The sequence below is a fragment of the Astatotilapia calliptera genome, chromosome 1, assembly GCF_964374335.1.
Source record: "Astatotilapia calliptera chromosome 1, fAstCal68.1, whole genome shotgun sequence".
NCBI lineage: Eukaryota > Metazoa > Chordata > Actinopteri > Cichliformes > Cichlidae > Astatotilapia > Astatotilapia calliptera.
Window position 1 is genome coordinate 29,479,260 of NC_137422.1, and position 22,748 is coordinate 29,502,007.

Below are 22,748 nucleotides of genomic sequence, written 5' to 3' on the forward strand. Positions count from 1 at the left end.
TTCAAGACCAGAGGGAGACACAAATCCTACTGTACTCTTAAGTGCTGTTTTCCAGGCTGGATAAATAGGAGGATTGCATCTGGAACGGTGTCTCGCACAAAATCTGCGCCAAATAATACATGTGGATCCATCTACATCCACGCATTGGGGACAGACAACCTCTCTATGTTTAAGATTAGGGTTATTAGATTAGGGGGTGTTCTCTGTATTAATGAGAGTGTTTAGTGCTTTTTAGATGAAAGTTCGTTATTGTCCTGGATCCCGCATCTAAGACAAAATCCCTTTTTTAAGTGGTGCAAGGAGCACCAAACTTCCTTCCGGTTATTGAATCTTATGAACTCCTGTCTTTCCCTGCTGTTTGTGTCAGGTTTGGAGTCCCTTCGAGACAGTGCTCACTCCACACCGGTGCGCTCAGTTTCGCATGGCGACTCCTTCATGCCTTCAAGGAGCCAGACGGTAGATGGCAGTGAGGCAAGCACGTCAGCAGTCATCTCAGATGAGAACTACAGCCCCTCTGACAGCGTGCTGCCTACACCCGTGGCAGAACATGGAATGGAGATGCCTTTGGCTCGTCACCTCAATGGTGCCCCCTGCAGCATTGACGAGGAGGAGTCAGAGGCAGGGACATCGAAAGAGGGGCAGGCCACAGAATTTGGGCACAGCAGGAGAGAACAACGTATGGTCAAGAGGAGGCCCGCAACATCTAGCGAGGTAGAGGAGCTCAACAAGTTTATCCTGAGCGTGTTGCGTCTCTTCCTGGTTACCATTGGACTTCTGTTCGCCCTGCTGCTGCTTCTCATCATGCTGACAGAATCGGACCTGGACATTGCCTTCTTAAGAGACATCCGCAAGACACCTGAATTCCAGCAGTTCCACTTTGAATACTTCTGCCCTCTGCGGCGCTGGTTCGCCTGTAAGTTACGATGGATGGGAGGTTTCCTTGTTAGTGAGGCAAAGTGAAAACAGACCAAATGACTCAACAAAGGCCTGCGCTCATGGAAATTGGATACAGATAACAGACAGGTCAGAAGAGAAGGCAAGAGGAGAGAAATGGATGGCTCTGTTCCTGATTTCAACTAAGCTTCTCCCAGGAATAATCCTGTCACAAGCCACATACTGTCCCCTGAAGAGCCTTGTTTATTACGTTTGACCATCACTACGAGGAAAGGAAATGTTACTTTAGAAATTCAGGTCATCAAGGTATTTTATTTTTTCACAAAATCACAGGAGCTGGGTTTAATTTGAAAACTGTATCAAGTATGCCTGAGTTCTCTTCTTCAACCACAGATAATAGTTGCCTTTATTTTTTTATTAATTTATATGTTGTATCATCACTGTAATACAAAACGATCTGAGGTGTTGGGGTGCAACTGAGAGTTTAAGACATTTAAAAGATTTAAAAATGGAGGGCAGACTATATCATCAGTTTTTTATATCAAATCAACAATATTCATGGTGATTAAATGTTATTATGGCTGCTGTTTTCAGGTGGTGGGCTTAGAGAAAGCGTGAAATTGACGAATAAGCATTACTGAATGTAGATGAGTCCTGAGTCAAACGTGTTTGCAAATATTATAGTTTTATACGATTCTTAGGCAGATGCAAATAGACGTTACACATTTCTCCAGATGTACTTTACAATCCCAGATCTGAAACATTCAATTTAAAAACACTGCTAAACGACTAGTTGTAGTAGCTTTGTGACACGGGTGTGTGATGGTGCTGCCCTGACAGAAGACTTTATTAGCGGCCAAACATCTGCTGACAGTTTTTGTCCAGACACTAGGGAACTGTTAAAGTTTCATCATCCAATGACTAGAAATTAAGCCTTTTTAAGGATATAAATAAGTAATGGAGTTTATAGGTTTACTGTTTAAGAAATAGCAGCCAAATAACTCTAATAACTACAATGAACTTCTGTGCGTGAGGAACAGTTGTCACTTTGCTGTAGTTACTTTTACAGTAGTTATAAAGGTGATGGGACTATGTGAGCTAGCGCTATAATGGTAGTCAAGTGTCTGGTCAGTTCTTTGACTACTGCAATCTGTAGGAGTAGTTCATCTTGATGTGCAATACTGTTAATATAAAAAAGCAGATCCTTTCTATCAAGGGAAATTTGACTTTGTTTTACCTTTGTAAAGTGCAAATATTAGTGCAATTTTCCAACAGTAAATAGTTAAGAGTTTGTTTTTAGTTGAAGACCCATGTTGAGTGACTGTCATTCACCTTTGTTTAGCTCTGCTCTGTTAAAAAAAGTTATGCATTTATGTGTAATGGCTGAATATATTTAAATCATTTTTGTACCATCTTGTTAACGCACTGACAGTTCCTCACAGTGACTTTTAATGTACTTGAAGCTGTTTTTCGTTTGTTTTTGTTGCAGTGGATCTATGGTTTTCAGCCCTGCACTCACAAATGAGCCTAAGATAAGTCATGTTTACGTCGTTCTGCAACCTTCATCAACACCAACCAAAGAAACCGCTGTTGTCCCATACTTCTGTCAGTTTGTGTCAACAGATGGCAAAATAGTCTGCTGTCCTTCTCCGGCCTTATTTCTTGTATTTCACAGGTTAGCCTACAGTGTGTCTTTACAGCCCAGAGCAACAGAATCAATTCAAACTATGAGGTCAGTTTTCACTCTAAAAGTATTTGCCCTTTCAACAAGCCTACAAGTGCTTAGGATGCTGTGTGTATACAAGGAGCAATCAAAAGATTTTGTGGCTCTGCCCATAAAAAAGCAAAAAATCATACCTGATATTAGCTTGGCTTAGGTCACATGTTGCACACATCTGAACGTCTTTCAGTGCTGTTGACATTTTGAGAATGCTCCCTGGAAGTGGTGTCTGACCACTTGCACTTACCTGTGGGCAATGTCATCATGGACCTCAAACTCACGCAGAGAGCTAAGATGAACTTTCTGTTTTCACCCAACCATCATGTTGACTTTCATCACTGGAGATGAGAATCGCAACTCAAAGACCAAACAGTCAACAGTGTTCAAACCTGCAGGCGCCACAACAGTTCAGGAGCTGACCAGTCTATTTTTCATGAAGTTGCACACTGAATAATTCCCCCAGGGTCGACACCGGGTTGTCCCTTAATGCCCTGAAGCTTTAAAGGAAGCACATTTGAAGCAAACCACCTCAGCTGTGGCAACAGCCAGAGATCCATGCATGCCTTCCCAATTTTGTCTCCCTGAAAAGTTCATAGATTCTAAAAATGAAATTCAATCAATCCCTGTGAAGGGTTTTATTGCCCCTAATAAAATATCTCTGTGGAGCTGCAAAACATATTCAGACCTTATGATGAACATGACACAGCCTGTTAGCTATGGATTATCAACATTAATAACTGATACCACATGCTTGGGGATTTATATGAATATAAATATATCAAATAAACCTTGTATTTTTAACATTAATACCATGTTTTTATTGTATTAAAATGTTCAGAAATTTGTTAACAAGAAATAAAAATTTTAAAAAAACTACTTCCATGTAAAAGCCTAGAGTCCAACCTCTGTTTGGGCAAATTATTCAAACTGAAAAAAGTCTATTTTAATTATTAGTTTGAATTTGAATTATTATTTTGATAATTGGCAATGAAAGAAAACAAACCCTAAAAACATAGCCATTGCTCATTTTCATTTCAAAGTATTATTTGTCACAACCACACACACGTGTAAAGAAGTTTACCTTAACCCTTAATCCCTGCGATATCTCAATATCAGAAGAAAGTGAAATTTCAACAATGTGTTTCAGTTTTTCTACATGATAAAGAAATGCTGCTGTAAGAAATGAAAGAAATCTGTCAATATCTTTGGACTTAAATTGTAAGAAATAAATGCATGAAATTACATCTCACCGCCCAAACTTAATGTAATTATCAAACAAAGTGACCTAATTTCTATCAGGTATGGTTTATACACTGTTTTTTTTTTTTTTTTTTGGCAGAGTTGCAGAATTTTTGGATCGCACCTGGTATGGTACAACATGCTGAATAGACATGTCATACAAAAAAAAAAAAAAAATTAAGCATGAATTATGTATGCAAAAAAGGATTTCAGTTTTGCAGGTTCCTGTAGGTGATTTAGAAAGTTGATGTGTTCAAATCTTATTCAAAGTTAACACAAGAATGATTGCTTTGAGAGTTGCTGTAGTGTTCAATGTGGAGCTTTAAATGCTGGTTTTATTTTTGTACCCAGAGTGAAAAAACCAGAAGTATTAGCACCAGTGTTTTCCCCTTTTACCACAAAGTTTAGAGAACAACATAAGCATCTAATGAAATATTTATATTTTAATTTAAAAAAACAAAAACACAAAAATAGATTTTGGGGTTGTTTTCAGACTTGACTTATTTAACCTCCTAGGACCCAGCGTCCACGTATGTGGACATCACATTTTGGGTTGTGTAGACAAAATACTAAATTTTCCTCTACAAGGGTCTGATATCAACATACGAGGACACGATACTGCCACTGTTCTAGCGAAATTTAAAGTGAATGTCCTAATATGTGGACCTCATTTTTCTCAGAAACAAAAATGAGGTAAAAAAAAAAAAAAAGCATGTAATTCTTTGTTTTTACATTCATCGGGTCCCAATCAGCCCAAATAGCAAAGCGAAATTAAAAATGCAAAAGAGTTCAGGTCTTAGGAGGTTAATTTAAATGGTGTTCTGTGGTTTTTGATTGATGCGAGGCAATTGTGTATTGAAAACTACGGCTAGTAAAGGAGAACATTTAGCTTTTTACTCACCTTTATGTCGAAAAATCTACAACTAAAGCAATCGGAGCAATAAATGTCAGATGTAATAACCGTAAACTACAAAATGTTTGTCTGAGTCACACAAACTGTTTTAAATCCCCTCAAAAGGTGAAACGGTTTGCAGATGTATGCGTGTACCAGCAGTGGTAGACCGCTCTCTGCGATACAGAAACTTCTCCAAAAAAATCTTTTCATGTAAATCGTGTTTGGTTGTCTTAGACTAATTTTTGACTGAGTTTATAAATGTATCACATACAGGTTTACTTGGCAGAAACAACTTAACACCTGGCGGCATGGTCAAGATTTCCAATGGAAGAAAACAGGTATATTTTTAAATAATTTAAACAGCATTAGTAGCATTTTTAAACTGCCTGAACCTTTCCTTGTGCAATGTAGTTCACTGGCACGGTGACCAAGGGGTAAAAGTTCCACTAATAAGCAACTCTTGTTTTCAGTTTAATGAATGATGTAAACAAGGCCTCAGACATGGCCTTACTGTAAGCTTCCTTCCTGTACCATGGCCCTGCACATGGAAATGTCTCTGTAAGCATGTGTCCTGCATTTATTACCTCCAAACAAGACTGCTTATTTCCAATCACTGAAGGAGGACTCGTGTAATCTATTTATGAATAAATATCATCTATTCTTGACAACTGGCAGCTAGTCTGGCTACAAGTTCAATTCTGAAGTCACAGAAGCAGTAAATAAAAGCATTTAGTGTGAAATTCAGTGAACAGTGCAACCCAGATCAGCACCATGTGGAGTTTTTCATTGCATCCCTGCTTGAAAACAGTAAAGTGTGGTCAATCCTCTCTCATTCTCACACATGCACACACACACCTTATTTTACCAGCTTCAGGTGATAATGATGCTGTCACTACTGGTGAGATTCACAGCATTCATGTGTACAGTATTTTGTAATAAAATGTCTATTTATTATGTTTACTTTACAAATGAGAAAACAAAGGAAATTAACACATAACAGGCATTTCCAAAAGCACTTTCACTGACAGAAAGACTCAGTGCAGAAATGACATTTACATCACATAAACCTTACATAAAATAATAAACCATGAATTTTTCGAATTGGACTCTTATGTTAAAGAAAATCCAAATAAACTCCAAATATCAAAATAAACCAGTCTACACACTGACCTACTGTAACTTGTGGCAATATATGACATTAAGTTTCTCTGTCACTAGTTGTGTCAAAACTGGTTGTGATCATGGAAGTGTACCTGTCAACAACAATAGATGAACAGTTGGTTAGTCGTTACCCTGCCAAATAAACATGACAAACATGATAAATCTGTCAGAGTAAAAGGTTTCAGAGGAGAAAATGGATATTTGAAGACACTAAAAACAGTCAGGAGGCACTAATAGAACGCAGGTCTACATGTGCCAGAGAGCAGCCACACAAGCTTTAAACTGAGCTTGTATGACTACTCTCTGAATACTGCCCATGGAAAAGAAAAACAATTAAGGTCTTGCAGCGGCAGCACCCTGCTGTGTGCATGCTTCTTTGCAAGTCTGACAGTTTTAAGAAACACTGGGTAGAATAAGTGAAAGAAGAAGAAAAAAAAAAAAAGGCAGCCATATGAGGAAAATGTGTCTGACATCCACCAAGGACACAATTGCAAACACAGGAGTGGGTTCAAAACAGGCTTATCCTGGAGTTAAGGCTTCATGTCATTTGAGAAGTTGAGCTCATTCAGTCTTCATGAAACTGAAGCATCGACTTACAGTAGGTTGGAGAAAAGAATACATTTGTTTCCTACACTTTACTGAATAAGATTAATGCAAAGATTTAGTGAGACAATCATGTGGCAGACATCCAGTGTGCAGTATAATGTCTGGATGGGGAAAAATTAACAGTAAAACTGAGAAGAGCCAAGCTGCTTTAAACTGACAACAGCAACTTAAAACAACACATTAAACAATGCAACACAGCATGTTGAGTCAAAGTGGATACAACAGTAGAAGACCACATCCAGTTCCATTCCAAATTTCAGTTGGCATGAAAGTTTTAACTGGAACAAATCTAAATATTATAAGGTGTAAAATGAGAGGAAGCACAAGATAATCCCTTTGTTTAAATCTAATGTAGCTATAAATGTGTATTTTGTGAGCAGTGAGGAAGAAAATTCTGCTACTTTGCTAATGATCCTGCATTGCCTCACTGCAACATGTCTAAGAATATGACTCACAATTCCAGATTGTTACCAAACTGTGTCCCTGCTACCTTGATGAACCGAACCAAGACCGGCTGGTCTTCAATTTAGTCAGAAAAGACGTGAAGGCGTCCCGACGCATTTCCACCCAGCAAGGCATTCCTTGTAGGATGGAAAGCAGTGACAGAGAGGACTGTGCTGAGATTCTCACTGTCCATGAAGGAATGTTGGAGTTGACCGCTTTCATGGAACACCTGCACCCTCCTAGGCTTCATCATGCTCCCCACCACGAAGCAGTCTTCCAGTTTGGGGTCCCACGCAGCTGATAGTTTGGTCAGCCAGCGACCTGTTTGCATGTCATGTCTGCCAATTTAGATTGAGAAGGCATGTTGAAAGTACACGTTATTAACACAGAGATGACTTAAAAGAACAGGAAAAGTTTAAAGTTCAATTTAGTGGATGTACCTGATGGTTGTCAGCAAGGGAGATTTAGTAGTCAGTGTAGATGTGTCATATATCCTGTTAAAATAAATAAAGAAAAAAGGACATTGTGTTGGAACTGAAAAAAAATTAAGCATATACAGCATGTCAGTGATCCATCAGCTTCACCTTATATTGTTATCCATACAGGAAGTAAGAACCCTGTTTCCAGTACAAGGGGAGAAATAAGCACTGGATATGCTTAAAGAGTGGCCATGCAGCTGGGACACTGCCTGGCTTTTGGTCTTCTTCAGATTTCGACTGTCATAAATACTAACTACCCTGCCAAAAAAAACCCACACACACACACAAAAAAACAAACAAAAAAAAACAAAGCATACACTTAAAATTTAAAGACAGATTCACATAAGAGATGTGTAAACATTATAAAAAATTTAAAAAGCCCATACTTGCTTTCAGCCACCACAAAGTACTGCTTCTGTAAAGGGTGGACGTTAACACAACGCAATGTCTTGGGGTCCAGTGTGTGGAGGGATTCATGGGAGTTTCTGCAGATGAAATAACATACTTATAAAAATGTTTGAGTGCAACATTAAAGTTGTTTAAAAGAAAAGAAAATGTACTACTTTCATTACTTTAAGACTATGTCATTATCTCACCCTGGGGTGCGCCTGTCAACAATGGCAACCTCTCCATACCAGTTCCCGACCACTAGTGTCGAACAGTCATGTGACATGAAGTCAAACGTTTTCAGGCCATCTTCAATATCATACACCTAGAAAACGGACAACCTTTTTTTATTCGTGGATCACAACGTAACCAGATTGAACTAAACTAATGAAGGTATCTTACATCATCAAAAACAGCCTTCTCTACGTCCATGCAGCGAAGGGATCCATCGTAGCTGAGGCTCAGCAGTTGTGTGGGATGAAACTTGGAGAATGCCATGCAGCCCACTGGACGGGTGTGGGGCTCAAAGAGCAGGACACCATCCTCACCCCAGTCACCACCCTAGAAGAGCATACACATGCAGTAAATCAGTGGTTGGAATTCATTTAAAATAAATAAAGATTTTCAGAGCGAAAAAACCCAAAAAACAAACCTGAATTCAAACATGAAGCAGGCCAATTAGCCTGAGGAGAACACTTGTGAATTTTTGCAGCCTGACATGAAGCTTTACTGTTGAGACACTTTCTACCATCTAGTGGTCAAGAACTAATGCATAGTTAAGGCAAAGAAAACTCACCAACTTCCAGAGTCCCACTTTCCCCCACTTGTCGCCCGCAGCCAGCAACAGGCTGCTGGTGCAGGGGTGGAAGGTTGCAGAGAAGATGCGATCCTTCACCACTTTGGCCACTTTGTCCTCGTTTACCGTCATATTCTTCAGAGACGAACGGTACCTGTGTTCAGACATCAGTGCACTTGTTTGTTCATCTGTTTCTCAGGTTCTTCCAAAACATCTGACCCTCAGTACATCAAGAGTCACTTTTTGTAAACTGTGCAGTAATCTTACATCCAAATAAAAATATTAAATCTTACCCTTTTAGGTCAAGCTGTATCTTTTTATCTACTTTTACATCCTGTGAAAAGAAAAGCATTTTCATGACTTCCCAATCGAATAAGAACAGTTACTACAGTGGATATGCATAAGAAATTATGCTTGTGGCTAATATGGGCAGTATAAAGTATTCACATTTAAGTAGGAAAGAAGGGGGGCAACATGTTAAACTGAGTGAGATTGTAAATAAATATTGTATAGGAAAAAAAAGGGAAAATATCATAGAAAGCTGACTCTTACCTCAGAACAGAGCTCAAGAAGTTGTGGAGGCAGCTTGCTTCCTTCTTCCACATTCACTGGATCCATGGGCAAAGGGCCAGAGGGCTTCTTTGCTGGTGAAGACTTGAAAGCAAGTAAACAACTATAATGAGTAACATACCCAGAGAGGAAGAACGAGAAAAAAAAAAAGCTAAAGACACTTAAGATGCAGCAGTGGAGCTGTGTGAACTGACACATTACAGATGCATTATTAGACTATATGTTGGCACCTGTTCATAAATAAGTGTCCCTCTCGGTTCAGGAGGAAGCTCCAGGATCTCTGCTTCTTTTTTTTGGAGTCGCAGTGATTTGCGAGGTGGCACGACTTCTTTTACAGCAGCATGTGCCCTGCAATCAAAGAAATTTAACATTACAGGAGGCCCAAAAAGATATGTTTCCTATTTTAACATGACACAGGGTCAGGATGAATTCAAACCGTTTTTCCAAACATAAAACTTTCATAAAAGTTACTTTTTTCTTGTACCTAAGGACGTTGAGTTGACAAGTCTAGGCTTATTTCCTGAGCTTCAAAAAGTTCAGTCTCAAAAACAAATACAAAGTATATTATAGGAGCACTGTGATGTTCCACAGAATACATGGGAGGGGAAAAACCATGTTGTTCTCATAATTTCTGCACCACTGTGGTTTTCCACAGTATCACGATGCCTGATTACTCCGACTGTACCGTGTGAGACCTCTCTGTGATGGCTTTGGTCGAGTAAGCTGCTTGAACTCCTCAGTGGCCTTTAAACAAAAGAAAACAATAATTGATACTCTGATAATCCAGACAAATGACAGAATCACAGATATGGTCCTTTTCATAAGGATTTATTTCTCACTCAGTCTACCTGGGTTAATCACACCAGTAAATATGGCTTGTAGCTGGTCTAAATATCTACTGTTGCTGGTCGAATTTAAACTTTATGTTGATGGTGCTGATAGTGATAGGTTTAGGTCCATGAAAGATTTGCAATGCAGATGATAAAGGGCAGATTTAGTCAATAATATACCTGGAATAAGTTGATAGAAGACAGAAAAGCTTGGTTCTGTCTGATGTTCTCCAGGCGCTCCAGTTCATAGGCAGAAAGTCTCCCATACCCTTCCTGTTACACAAAGATACAGCACTGACACACTGCAAGAAAATTGCCGATTTCAAGTCATTAGAAGTTCCTTAAACTACCATGAGCTGGATGACTGAGAACCTGCACAGACACCTTTCTGTCAGTCACAAAGTCGAATTCAAACTGTGCCAAGTTTCCATACTCACAGGTGCATGCTCCACGTCACTGTTTTCAGCATCCTCCTCATCTTTTGGTTGCTTATTCTGACTACCATTTTCAGCGACAGCTTTTGTTTTCTATCAAGAAATTACGACAGAATTAACAAATCGTCAAGTTTTAAAATGACTGTTCGACCCCATCACTGTGAACGAGCTCTCACCCTTTTTTTCTTGGGAGTTTCATGTTCGGGAGAGTACTGGAGGCGCTTAGGTGCAAAACCGTTTCTAGATGATCGTCGCACTGTCGCCTCGAGATTCTCAGGGGTCATTTCCTACAAGGTGTCCCTCGTTAACATTTTAGTCAGAGACATTAAGGCACTCATTCAACTTTCTCACCGAAGATTTAGCGAACTCACAACACACCTCCACTTAAAACTGTGCTTCTTGATGCTAATGCTATGAGGTCGCTGCCTAAAACAGGGAGGATAAGTTTAAAAACAGGAAACCACATTAAAACAAAACTACTGTACCTTCACAAGCACAACAGCTTCGCGCTTTGTTCGGAGAGTCGCCATTTTGGTTCATTTACGACGACAGGTACGAGTATTTGTTTGAGAGAAGCGAGACGTGAGCACCTCACAAGTGACAACTATTACGGTCATGATAATTACAAGGGGGCGCAATTGGCGCCACATGCCGCAAATGTTTTGTAACTGGTCCTCCCCTTCTGTTGTGAAACAGAATCCTGGCACCTGATTGGTTTATATTTTTACGTCACGAGAAGAAAGGTTTAGGTCCCTCCCGCCAACAACCAAGCTGGCCTCAGCTTCTGCTGGGATGATGTCGCCATCTTATGGCAGGATAGGGGAATAGCAGTGAGAGGAAAGTCATGGTTATTTATTCACAAATTGGTTAACGTTTAACAAACAAACTGCCAACGTTTGTCAGTGGATAAAACAGAAAATCTATATATATATATGAGAGAAACACACATTACATTAACTTTTTTATTTGCAAAGTATACAGAAATAGATTAAATAGATAATCAAAAACCTAAAATATGATTAATTGTCCTGATTTTGGGCCTCATAAGATTCTCAACAAATGTTCTATAATCAACAATGGTGCATAAAAATAAATGCTGCTGTAAAATCAACATGTAATCTTTATTTGTTTAGTTTGGCATGTAATTTGCAAAGGCCTGCAGGGTCTTGAGTTGAAATATGTGGCCTGTATTGTTTCCATGGAGCACTCAAAATTTTAATGTCTCAGTTTTAATAAAAAAAACATAATAAGGTGTTTAGAAATTAAACTTCCAGAAAACATGTTAGAAACCCTAAGTTGACATCAGGCCTTTAGGCTGAATAAAATACATTTCGATACACACATGCTCAAGAGTTTCCACTTTGTTGCCCTTTTATTCAGATGCTTAAGGTAGCGGGTAAGAAGAGCAGGCAGCCAGTCCACACATGTTTTTTCCACGCTCAATCAAAAAATATCTGATGAAATAAAAAGGAGAGATATCAGCAATTCTTGCAAGCTGTTACAAGTCATAAAGCTCGGATACACACAGACTATATTTACCCATCCTTTCCCCAGGCTGTGCCCCAAGAGTTCTTCACAATCCAATACGGCACGTCGTTCTTCTCAGTGCCATACCCCACCGCCAGGACTGCATGATTCACTTTGTCTGTTGTGTTCTTACACTGGGTGCTAAATAGACAAAACTAGATCAATAGAGCACATGTCTTTTGAAGGTTGAGTGGGCAGATTGTCTCTTTCAATATTATATTACATCCTACATTTGCAAAATATGTGGTGTAGCTGACTTATATGCATAACATATAAAATATTTTAATCTTTTCAAGCTAGTACTATGACAGTCATCATAGAGACACTTCTTTATACACAGTCCTCCATTTGTAGTTTTCAGAGGCTTAAAAACAATTGTTTTATACTTCTTTGCAAATGATTTTATCCAAATAGTAAAAATATGTTGTTTGTCTGTCTAAATTAGTGTATAAGTAACAGAAACAAAGTGGGGCTAGTATATTCTGGTCTGCTCTTAAAATCCCAGACCAGCTCTACTTCTTGAATAGTAGTATGTGCATAAGCGCTTGTTGAGTTATCAAGGTCCTGATCTCACCTGGAGTAAACACCTTCTTTGTAGTGCTTAAAATCAGCTGTAACGTCAAAGCCAAAGGTGACAGGGTTGAGCCGGGCCACTGCATCGACCATGGCCTTTTCATCATACTGTGAATGGGCATACACAAATTATAACATGTACCTGAGCAGGTCGATGTATGAGGAGTTCCCTATTTACTATAAAACAGTTGCTTTTTTTAATAGTACAAATTAAACTTCCAGAAAACATGCTTCAGACAAACTGCTTCAGATTATTTAAAACAGTTACTCTATTTCCCCCAACAAGTAACAACAAAGACACATTTTACTGTATTGATCTGTTATTTTGTTAACCAGCATATGCAAAGGCACATTTATTGTACAATTTCATCCACAGTGCAATTTTATTTGTTCACACACTCACACTCGTTATATTGACAACATCTCGGACAAACGCAGCTGCAAGTGAAGGCTCAAAATGGCATTTTCCCTCCTAAAACAGGAAAGATGAAACTTTTTTTATTGTATATTTTATCATATGTAAAATATAAATAAATGAAGATTTTACTCTCAAAAATAATACAAAGGCTTTGTAGGGATAATCCTCCTCTCTCATGAGACCTTTGCTGTATTTGATGTACTCGAATGCCTGACTGGGGAGCCCACTGCAATAAACCACACAGCTTTTGATTGGTTGAAATTCTATACTTACATTATTATGCTGTTTCTATAACATAAAGTGTCCCACATGTTATAGTTACAGGCCAGACAAACATGATTCCTACCCAAAGCATCCATAGTTGCTAAAATTTCTGGAACAGTCCAGCAGCTGCTGCTCCGACTAAAACAGAGATAAATAAAGAGCGTTCATCATATATACTCAGAAACAGTGGATACTTTTCTTCTGCCAGCTATATTTGTGTATAATACTAAACTCTTACCAATTGTATTAGTTTCCCAGTAGCAATAGCATTCACTGACTCCAGACAGCCAGTGGTGGAGAAGGTCCAACAGCTGCCACAAAAACCCTAAAGATACAAACACGACACAACTCAAGCAACTGATAATGCAGTTATGTTAAAGAGGCACTTCACAAATATTTAAATGCTTACCATGATAATTTTTGGTGCTGTAAAATGTAAATGAAAACAGAAGGAACCATCTGTAAATCAAACTCTCTATTTGGAATATTTAATAATATCATATATTACAGAATATATTCTCTCAGAGGTTGTGACTGAGGTATGTTGTTTAAAAAAATTTGCACATGTAGAAAACATATATCTTTATTTGTTTCTCACTTATCACTTTAGTCATGAAATGTGTCCCATCACATGTTTCTCATAGAATATAACTGTAAAAATGAAAGTCAAAAAAGGGTAAATATTATAACTTACATGCAATAACTTAAATGCAAAGTTGTTTATGTTGAAGCAAAAAGAAATGTCGAAATGTTTTTCCTCTCCTTTCATTACATAAAAAAATCTGACACTGTGTATTTGTTCGGAAAGGTGCTACATGTTTAAGGTTTAGCAAAATATTTCTGGAGATTAAACACAAGACATAATGTTTTTAGTAAAGCATGGTTTGTACTTCAATGCAACTCAAAGAAAGCATGATAAAATACAGGCTTTGTACGACTTTGTAAATATTGTACTTTGCACAATATTTCTTTAACAAAAGGAGAATATGGCTATAAAGGCTTTAAGAGCTATAGAACGTATCAGGATACCTGATTCTTCACAGGAGTCACAAAGTCGCCCTTCATCCTCCAGTCTACAAACTCAGGATAAGGACCTGTCCTTTTGACATGACTGCCTTTAGTGACTGAGCAAGTCTAAAAGATGCGAAAAATCAAAAGATTTTAAAGGAAATAAAAGACAAACTCTGTACAAAAGCACCTGTTGTGTGAAGTGTTATAAAATTAGGTAATTTACCGAAGGTTGCGTGAAAAGGTAGAATTTCTTGAATTCCTCAAATGTCATGTCTGAGAATTGGTTCAGACCCACTAGATTAAAACATGAAGAGCAGGGTGAGAACTGGATGATAATTTTTATAACATTCTATAGCAGTAAATGTTTTTATTTATTTGTTCTTCATTCTTTGAGGAACATTTGCAGCATTTTGTTGAATCTATGGCAACAAGAACGAATGTTGTTCTGAAGGCCAAAGGAGATCCAACCTGGTACTAGTAAAGTGTACCCAATAAAATATCCAGTGAGTGTATATTGCGTATTTTAAGGCAGAAATTGGAGCAGAACTATACTGTACTTGTGAAGGAGTGATTCCCAGCATTGTGCTGATCAACTGTCCTCTTATTTTGAGTGAACACATGGAGTCTGTGGTGATATTCCTCAGTGCCATAAACTTTGTTGTGCTGCACAAAACCCCCACATAAAAACAGACATAATGAAACAAAGGAAAGAAAATTTTAACTATGTTTAACTATATACAACCCCCCCCCCCCCCCCCCCCCCCCCCCAAAAGCATCAGAATATAAAGGTCAAAATCTCATTAGTTTAAAAATGCACATACCTCTGAAATCCACTGCTTGAAAGCATATTCTTCTAATGGGAAAGAAAAATTTTAGTGGATTAAGTAACACATAAAATGGACCTGTTATGCTTTTCTTGATTTCTAACAGACAAAGGCTGTTGGAAATATTAACATCAGAGGTGTATGTACAAGTAACCCTTATGAGCCAAAAGCTTAGGCTTTATCCTCATCTCAACACTCTTCTAATCTTACATGAACATCATTCAAATCATTAGCATCATTGGATCTGTATGATCTCTGTGTTAGCGAGAGCAGAAATCCCTAATATGATCATCTCAGGCAAATATCTCTGGCCCCACCCAGCTGCTGTTTAAAAAAATCCCCTGTCTAAAACAGCAGGTTTTAGAGGATCAACTACTTACTGGGCTACACTGAGGACCAGCAGGAAAACTACAATCTGAATCATGCACAACTACCCAAGTAGAATTAAAATCTGGTTACCAAGTACTATGCCTAAGTACAAATTTTAAGCACGTTATCCATTCCTCATGAACACATCAGCAAACTGTCGTTTTCATTCGACAGCTGTAATTTCACATAAATTGAGCACAAAACATTTAGAGTGCTCATATGAAATATGCTTTCATAAACCTTTTAGAAAAATAAAAAATAGTATTAGCTTCATCTCTTCAGTGAAAAGTAGCAAAATTAAACTTATCCCACAAAAAATGGAGACGTTGGTTTCTGCATGACTGCTTTTACAGTATGTTACTGATCATTTTGTTAACAGGATCCAAGGACTGTTAACAAAATGCTTCACCCTTTTCTCTGCCTTTTCAATTTCAAGCAACTGAATTTCAATTCTAGCAACTGCTGCTGCTGAAAGAAATGTCAAGTTTTAAAATAAACAACAATAAACTGCTGAGAACCTGGCAAACACTTACCTTTGACTGAAATTAAAGGTGATAAATGGACGAAGCTAAAAATGGCAGTAATAAACCACACAACAGTCAGAGCCATACTCTCCACAGCAGATTACAGCAAGCTTTAAGGGCATCACATGACTTGACTTATTTTTATGACTGCTTAAGAGCCCCTACTACTGAAACCCCCCTTTGAATTTCCCCCAGCAAAGCAACAGTCGTAAAGGTTATGGTCCAGTGCACCCAGTTCAGAACATAGTGTTAAAACAAACAGTGCAGCCTGTGAGACACTTCTCCCCCTGAGAAAGAATAGATTTATTAACAAGAGGTAATCAGGAAAGAATACACTTTTATACAAAACTGGAAATACTACTCAAGCTTTTGAAATAGACTGAAAGATAATTCTCATATCACTGGGTATTGCTCACTGCAAACATTTGATGTGCCTGTTAGAGAGTAAAGATTCATGTGCAAGGGTGGGGTTTAAATACAGTACACATACGGTTCTAGGTATAGATTCCATTTGAACACGTCAAAGTGGTACATGCCTGCCACTTAAGCTTTAGATGTTTTTCTATACAAAGCCTGTAAAAAATACATATAAATATTTCAAGAAGAAGCACAATATTACTACTGTATAGTTCCTGCTAACACATTGGAATAGACAGGATACAGAATGTGTTACACTTATAAGTTGTTTTCAACATTTGTTTTAAAGTATCATACACAGAAAAGTTATTACAGAGTTGAACGATCATAAGGATAACACATTTCGAGGGATATGTTTTTTTTTTTAACACATTGCACGTTAGGAAATGCATCAGACTGCCTGTACACAGTACTGTACACAGTAAATATTTCTGCTTTATCGGCAAATCGTAGAACAAAATAGTTTACATACTTTTGTGGAATATAATCCATTTCATGATTAAGGCAAAACCATAATGCACTGGCCAAAGAGGATTAACCATAACAACTATGCTATCACTGTCTGAGTGTAAAAGCTGGGAATTTAACTTCCTGAAGTGGCTCAATCTTGGTTACATCTGCTACATACATTGCCTGGTGCTTATACTGTATATACATCATGTTGCCCACCAGGGGAATTATGTGATAGTAAGCAAAGCATAAAAACCCATCTCTCCAAACAAAGAAACAAACAAGCTTATCAGCCAATCGGCAGGTGTCAGGTTGACTCCAGCACTTTCAAATCTCTTGTTACTCTGCGGCTACATAAAAACATCAGAGCACATGATTCAGCTTCAGCCGCTGCAGCGGTCTCACTTTTCCTCCCTCTCTAAGGTGGGACAAGATGGACTGAAAGAGGAAAAATGTTATCCAGATTTGATAGTCTGATGGTTTTAATCATTAAGATTTTCATAAGATCAAATCCTATTTTTGATATTATTACTTGCCTGAATTTTGTTGCAGTAGCATTTTAATATATTTACATTCAGCAAGTCCCTCGTGATCATTGCAAATATTGTTATCAGCCTTGTTCAGTTCAAATCAAACAATAAAATCCTCAAGAATCACACAGATTTATATGGAAACTTGTTTAAAAATAACTCCAGTTGTGTTCGGTTCTCTCTTGATTTGGGGGAGTTAATCTTTATGTGGTAAATGTCAACGTTTCTTGCGAATGAGAACCATTTGGTGGTGCACGTTCCCTTTAGGATATGGCTAAACGAATTTAAAAAATAACTTAATGTTAACATGATATTTAAGACAATAAATAACATATAAATACTCTGTAACTATAGAAATAAACCTCTCTGGACTTACACTCAGTCTCTAATAACGAATATACACGAGTCTGTGGGGAGTATATACTAAAAGGGCACTGCCTACTCTGTCTAATACAAATAATAGTAAATATACATTTTGATATATTGTTTATGTACACTCAATATGAAAGCAGAGTGAGAGAGATCATCTTCATGATGAAGTTTTGGGCTCGATTCTCAGGGATGCTTCATACAGACTCTCCTCATCCAGCACATTACTGCGGTCGAGCAAGTACTTTGTCACCTAAAAAAAATAATAATAATAAGGAAGACACAGAGAGGGCGGGTTATTCACAGTTTATCCAAGGTTTCCTTTTCTTTACACATTTTTCTTTACACATTTAAAGCAGGAAATGTTGTGTGAGAGCGAGTTCTTTTAAAACAATAGCTGCACTGGTCAGAAAGTACGCTGGTTACTGTGGCACAAATCCAGGCTATAGTCACTTTCTATTATAAATGTTGCATTCTTAGGATTCACTAAAATGTGTCTGCAAGTGTACAGGTTTCACTAATTTTCATCGTTTTATCTTATTTTCAGTTGAAAGGCACGTGTAAGATGGCCAAATCAGATCGGACTCATCATGATAGTAGATGGTACGCACAGCTGCCCACAGAGCAAGAAGATGACTGCTGTTTGAACAGTTTGGAAAAACATGCAGTCATGAGGCTTTGTCTGAATTGGTGTAGTAATGATTACACAGAACATTGGCTGGAACATCAGCTCGTTGAAAGGAAGAAAGTTTCTAGTTTTGATAAGTTTTTTTCAACTTGACACATTAATTAAAAGGCAAAAAAAATTAAATAAGACCAAAGGAAAACTTTCTGACTATGAATAAACTTCGGCTAATCCGAAAGTTGCAGAATTTCAGCAAAGCTGCTCATAGATCATTGCCTGAAAGTCCAGTTTGTCTTTCTTGCACTCGTGTTTCTCTAAAACTAGCTGGATCTTGAGAAAATAGTGATCCTTCAACTTGATTTCCATATCAGTCAAGAAGTAATAAAAAACTTGTTGCACAACTTGTTTCCACTCAGCGTTCTCCCTCAGACTCCTCCTGAAGTTACAGCAATACTCTCAGTTGACAGTCTCACCTTAGGGCATGACTTCACACTGCACAACCATGTGAATAAAAAAAAAAAGGTCTCATCACCAGTGATGGTTCTCCACACAAAATTTGAGTTAGACTGAAACAGGACTTCCAGGAAACGATCTAAAAACAGCAGCAGAGCTAAAGGCACAGAAGCATTGTACGAAGAAAATGGTCTGGCAACAGCCAGTTCCTAGAACGTTTTGAGCACGCCTCATAGAGCAATACTTGACAAATCCAGACAAGAAATAGAAAGCTGCAAAACAATGAAAATGAACAGTAACTTCACCTTTGGTTGATAATCAATCTTGTAAGCTGTTTGCTGAAATTGTCGTATCTCTCTGATAATGTGAGATATCTGCAGAAAATGACAGAAAATCACATAAAAGTCAAACGTGTCCAACCATGAAGAATAAATAGATGAATCACACGCATGTGAAAAACACCTTACACAACAGCACAAGGTTAAAGTTAGATGTTCTGTACCATTCTCATCTTGGAGAAGTTGACAAGGTTGTCTTCAGTGTAGTTGGGTGTTCCCTCCTCAATGAAGGCCAAGTCAGTCAGGTACATTCCCAGGTAGGGGACACATGGGGGGTCACAGCTGAAGACACCAGGCAGGTCAGAGAGCCAGTTAACACAAAACGTTTTTAAAAAAGTAAAAAGTTGGTTTACTTACTTCTTCAGAGCTTCTCTCAGGTTTTTGAATCTGCCTTCTGATGACACCAGCTTCTGTAACTTGTCAATCACAGTCTTTGTCTAGAACATAGATCAGGGGAAAAATGTTACTGTCACAAACTCGAAATTTAATCGGAATCTTTATTAACTGGAGAAGACAATGACAGGATTGTTTGAAATTACCATTAGTAGACTCTCTTAGAGCATCCTGACTTTCATTCATTTTGTTCAACTTAAAAAAAAGTCCTTGTTTCATCAAGGCAACATACTGAAGCTGCTAGAAATGCTGATTGCATTCATGAACTGTGTACATGTTAAGTATCGCTCTATGCATCTCTGACTAATTAGGACGTTTTATTTTATTTATGGTAAATGGCTTGTGTCAGCTTGGTCGAGCGACCATGGAGGAAGACATCCAACGCAAGAACCAAAGAGTCAAGATGACCTTTCAGGAGTATGCAAACTGTCATTCAAAACACCTTCCACATCACCATCCTACAGCCTTTTTGACCGAATGGAACAGACAGATTTAAATAACCTCACAGAATATTCCACTAATTGGACTGAACCATTCTGCTTTTACACTCAGGACTCTAGAAGATACCACTAGTTTAAAACATTTACAACTCGCCCCACATAAAAAAAACCCCACCAATAATCAAATTATGATAAATAAATGAATAAATAAATTGCCATGCCCTATATTCGTGCCTTACTCTCCTTCTCCAACCAATAATTGTTATTCCCAGGGCACAATTTTCCCCCCTCACAACACTGGAACCAGGAAGCAGCAGACTTGTGACGTTCTAGCTGACGACTATCATTTATACTCGCTAACATGCATATTATTTAACCAACAGAATTTGTGTGCCTGTGTACTTCAATGTACTATAAGCATGACAATTGGAAATATAACAAGAGAAAATGTCAGTTAAAATATTTATTCTATGGAGGTAATCACAGCTTTTTTCTTACCTTTTTCTGTGTAAGTACTTTTTATCTAACAGTCATACACATTCATACTCTGATGGATGCATGGGAGAGCAACTTGGGGTTAATATCTTGCCCAAGGATATTTGGTACGCCGACCAATAATCAAATTATGAACAAATAAATGAATAAATAAGCAGCCAGGGATCGTACCACCAACCTTCCAATTAATAGATGACCTGCTCACCCTCCAGAGGCACACCAATTATGAAAGGTCATATGAAAAATTTCTAATACCTGCTTGGAAACTTTGAGCCAGGTCTTCTTGAGGCGAAAGATGGAGCTGCGATTGAGAGACGATGTGATCTCCAGCACAGCATTGTAGTTGTGGAGGCAGCGGCCGATGTCGGCCACTGCCACCCATTTCTCAATCACGGCCACCCGCATGTTGACATCATCCCATTGCAGGATCTCTGTGGCAATCTTGTTACTGATCTAGCAAGAAAAGAAACAAATACACATTGATAATATCTACAAATGTTCCGTATCTTGCCCTAAGATATCTATCTAAATATCTTTAGATTAATACTTACATCATTAAAATGCTTGGTAGTTGTCATTATGTATGGAGTTCTCTCATTCTTGTCGTTCTTCATCCAGCCCTGACCGAAGAACTCCCTGTACAAAACAAAATGTTTACACAGAATGAACAAACACATCACGCGAAAAGATATTTCAACATTTCACGTGTGTCCTTCTCTCTATCCTCCCACTCTAACCTCTACAATTTTTATCTGTTTACCTTTGTTTGTGTTCTTGTATACACACCTGAGTGTGTGACTGTATGCGTGTGCACTGTATGTGTGTGCACTGTATGTCTGTGTACTTACTCATATGGGATGGCCTTGAAGACCAGGTGATCCAGCAGTGTGAGTTGCTCAGCTATCTCCAAGGCTGAATGGCTCTCGAATGGTTCAGTCTTAGAGTCCTCCATGGCCTGACCACAACAACAAGCAGAAAAAAGCATTACCACAACTAAAGTATAGAAAAAGAAGGGTTTTATTCTGAAAAGGCTTTTTTTGTGGTCTTTTCTCACCATTTGTGTGATCTCTTCGAGGGTGACCTGGTTGTCTCCAGGATCCTCCTGGGTTAGAGTTCTACACCAAAGAAGACATAACTGTTATATGATCTTTGATACATGTTTTTTTCCAAACAATTCTATAACATTGATATAAAAAACCCCACTTAAGGAGCTATTAATTTCTCGTTTTTATTCCTTTTTAGTTTGGCTTCATAATATTTTGCACAAATACTTTATAGGGACAGGTGTTTTAGATAGCTCCTGTTTTGTGATGTTGCACCCATTTAAAAGTCTAGTCTGTGTTTCACAGAGGAACAGATAATACTTCTGGGGCTGACGCTCAGTAAAACAAAGTTGAAAATTTAGGCCGAGTTCTGGGCTGATGGATTGTGTCTCCGGTTCCTGTTGTTACTACAGAAAACAAGTTTTTGTCTTGACAAATCCACTTGCAGAAAGCTTTTTTTTCCACTGGGTGCTCACAAACAGTTGTGTCATACATGACTGTAAGAGCAATCAAGCAATGATAACGGAAAACCAACCTGATAATGTTGGCAGCTGCCTTTCTTTCCTGTGTAAGCAGCTCTGGGTCATGCATCACCTCCTCCAGGAAGCCAATTACTCGCATCTTCAACTCTGTGTTCAGCTCAAAGTCCTGAGGATCCACAAATGAACAACCACAGTGTCATTACTGAAGTGTTATGAGCTTTTTTGTTGTTGTTTTTTTATCCTGTGAGGGCACAGAAAGACAGAACCAAACAAGAAAAAGAAAAAAGAAAGAAAAGGGGACTGCACCTGCGAATGTTTGGAGACCCAGTGACGCAGCACATTCAGGACTCGGTTTGTGGCAGCTCTTCTGATAACAAACTCTTTGTCCCCATTTCTCTGGTCTGTAGGGAAACCTGGAATAAAAAGTGAACTCCTAAAGCACAAACTTGTGTTATATACCATCAATATTTTATGATCTTTCTTTTAAAATCACCAGGGGGCTCCTATTATTGTCTGACTTGTCTGGGTGCACCCTAGTGAGGAAGACACTACCTTGATTATATTGATTAACTGATCTCTGTTAAATCTAAACAATATCTAAACACAAGCATGGATTTATAATCCAGTATGGCTAGATTACTAGATTAGAGACTGTTTCAATGAGTAGGCTCCAGCAGATCATCAGCAGAGAACAAAGGAAGCTTCCAGGTAGCCAACAGGCGTCGCTAGGAGTAAACAGAGGTAGTAG

The 22,748-nt window shown here is 38.3% G+C and overlaps 4 protein-coding genes across 7 annotated transcripts in view; 1 reads left to right on the forward strand and 3 right to left on the reverse strand.

Moving 5' to 3' along the window:
* The window catches only part of LOC113024921 (FERM domain-containing protein 5-like), a 79,457-nt gene extending 74,038 nt beyond the window's left edge, over positions 1–5,419 (forward strand). Inside the window, exons 14-15 of one of the 3 annotated variants that reach the window (XR_013909900.1) lie at positions 368–2,626; positions 5,022–5,419. Coding sequence is in view for 1 of the 3 variants with exons in the window: in XM_080303337.1 (XP_080159463.1) it covers positions 368–960 (593 nt within the window). In the remaining 2 variants the exon portion in view is untranslated. Of the gene's footprint in view, positions 1–367 lie in introns of all 3 variants that reach the window. The other 2 variants (XR_013909899.1, XM_080303337.1) reach the window with 2 other exon arrangements.
* Positions 5,420–5,676: 257 nt separating this feature from the next.
* On the reverse strand, positions 5,677–11,141 carry wdr76 (WD repeat domain 76). Of its 2 annotated transcripts, XM_026172237.2 has the most exons (15): positions 10,941–11,139; positions 10,632–10,742; positions 10,459–10,548; positions 10,202–10,294; positions 9,877–9,935; positions 9,422–9,539; positions 9,174–9,275; positions 8,915–8,955; positions 8,622–8,775; positions 8,228–8,386; positions 8,035–8,150; positions 7,825–7,923; positions 7,544–7,696; positions 7,400–7,453; positions 5,677–7,297 (listed from the first exon to the last, which is right to left on the reverse strand). In XM_026172237.2, exons 1-15 carry the CDS (start codon positions 10,983–10,985, stop codon positions 7,042–7,044), a joined length of 1,650 nt encoding a protein of 549 aa, XP_026028022.2. In that variant the 5' UTR covers positions 10,986–11,139; the 3' UTR covers positions 5,677–7,041. The 2 variants fall into 2 exon arrangements, with proteins under 2 accessions (XP_026028022.2, XP_026028027.2); XM_026172242.2 differs by lacking the exon at positions 7,544–7,696 and having other exon boundaries at positions 10,941–11,141.
* Positions 11,142–11,403: 262 nt separating this feature from the next.
* LOC113024947 (pro-cathepsin H-like) lies at positions 11,404–16,120 on the reverse strand. Its single transcript, XM_026172252.2, has 12 exons — positions 15,975–16,120; positions 15,070–15,101; positions 14,806–14,911; positions 14,472–14,542; positions 14,267–14,371; positions 13,476–13,562; positions 13,320–13,375; positions 13,118–13,199; positions 12,959–13,027; positions 12,557–12,663; positions 11,995–12,123; positions 11,404–11,909 (listed from the first exon to the last, which is right to left on the reverse strand). Exons 1-12 carry the CDS (start codon positions 16,048–16,050, stop codon positions 11,840–11,842), a joined length of 990 nt encoding a protein of 329 aa, XP_026028037.2. The 5' UTR covers positions 16,051–16,120; the 3' UTR covers positions 11,404–11,839.
* Positions 16,121–16,236: 116 nt separating this feature from the next.
* The window catches only part of LOC113024911 (ras-specific guanine nucleotide-releasing factor 1-like), a 33,527-nt gene continuing 27,015 nt past the window's right edge, over positions 16,237–22,748 (reverse strand). The window contains exons 18-27 of the mRNA XM_026172218.2: positions 22,307–22,413; positions 22,054–22,166; positions 21,530–21,590; positions 21,324–21,430; positions 21,027–21,111; positions 20,731–20,928; positions 19,505–19,584; positions 19,312–19,429; positions 19,115–19,183; positions 16,237–17,984 (exon numbers count right to left, since the gene is read on the reverse strand). Coding sequence (XP_026028003.2) covers positions 17,892–17,984; positions 19,115–19,183; positions 19,312–19,429; positions 19,505–19,584; positions 20,731–20,928; positions 21,027–21,111; positions 21,324–21,430; positions 21,530–21,590; positions 22,054–22,166; positions 22,307–22,413 — 1,031 coding nt within the window. The 3' untranslated portion in view covers positions 16,237–17,891. The remainder of the gene's footprint in view (positions 17,985–19,114; positions 19,184–19,311; positions 19,430–19,504; positions 19,585–20,730; positions 20,929–21,026; positions 21,112–21,323; positions 21,431–21,529; positions 21,591–22,053; positions 22,167–22,306; positions 22,414–22,748) is intronic.

Excerpts from the sequence above, each read along its gene's own strand:
- wdr76 (XM_026172237.2), bottom strand. The coding sequence starts at position 10,985 with ATGGCGACTCTCCGAACAAAGCGCGAAGCTGTTGTGCTTGTGAAG. Across the intron at positions 9,936-10,201 it reads CTTCTATCAACTTATTCCAG|GCCACTGAGGAGTTCAAGCA; the intron begins GTATATTATTGA and ends TTTTGTTTAAAG. Across the intron at positions 8,151-8,227 it reads AGAAGGCTGTTTTTGATGAT|GTGTATGATATTGAAGATGG; the intron begins GTAAGATACCTT and ends TCCGTTTTCTAG.
- LOC113024947 (XM_026172252.2), bottom strand. The coding sequence starts at position 16,050 with ATGGCTCTGACTGTTGTGTGGTTTATTACTGCCATTTTTAGCTTCGTC. Across the intron at positions 13,563-14,266 it reads TGACTCCTGTGAAGAATCAG|GGTTTTTGTGGCAGCTGTTG; the intron begins GTATCCTGATAC and ends TTGTATCTTTAG. Across the intron at positions 12,124-12,556 it reads AAAGAAGGTGTTTACTCCAG|CACCCAGTGTAAGAACACAA; the intron begins GTGAGATCAGGA and ends TTGTCTATTTAG.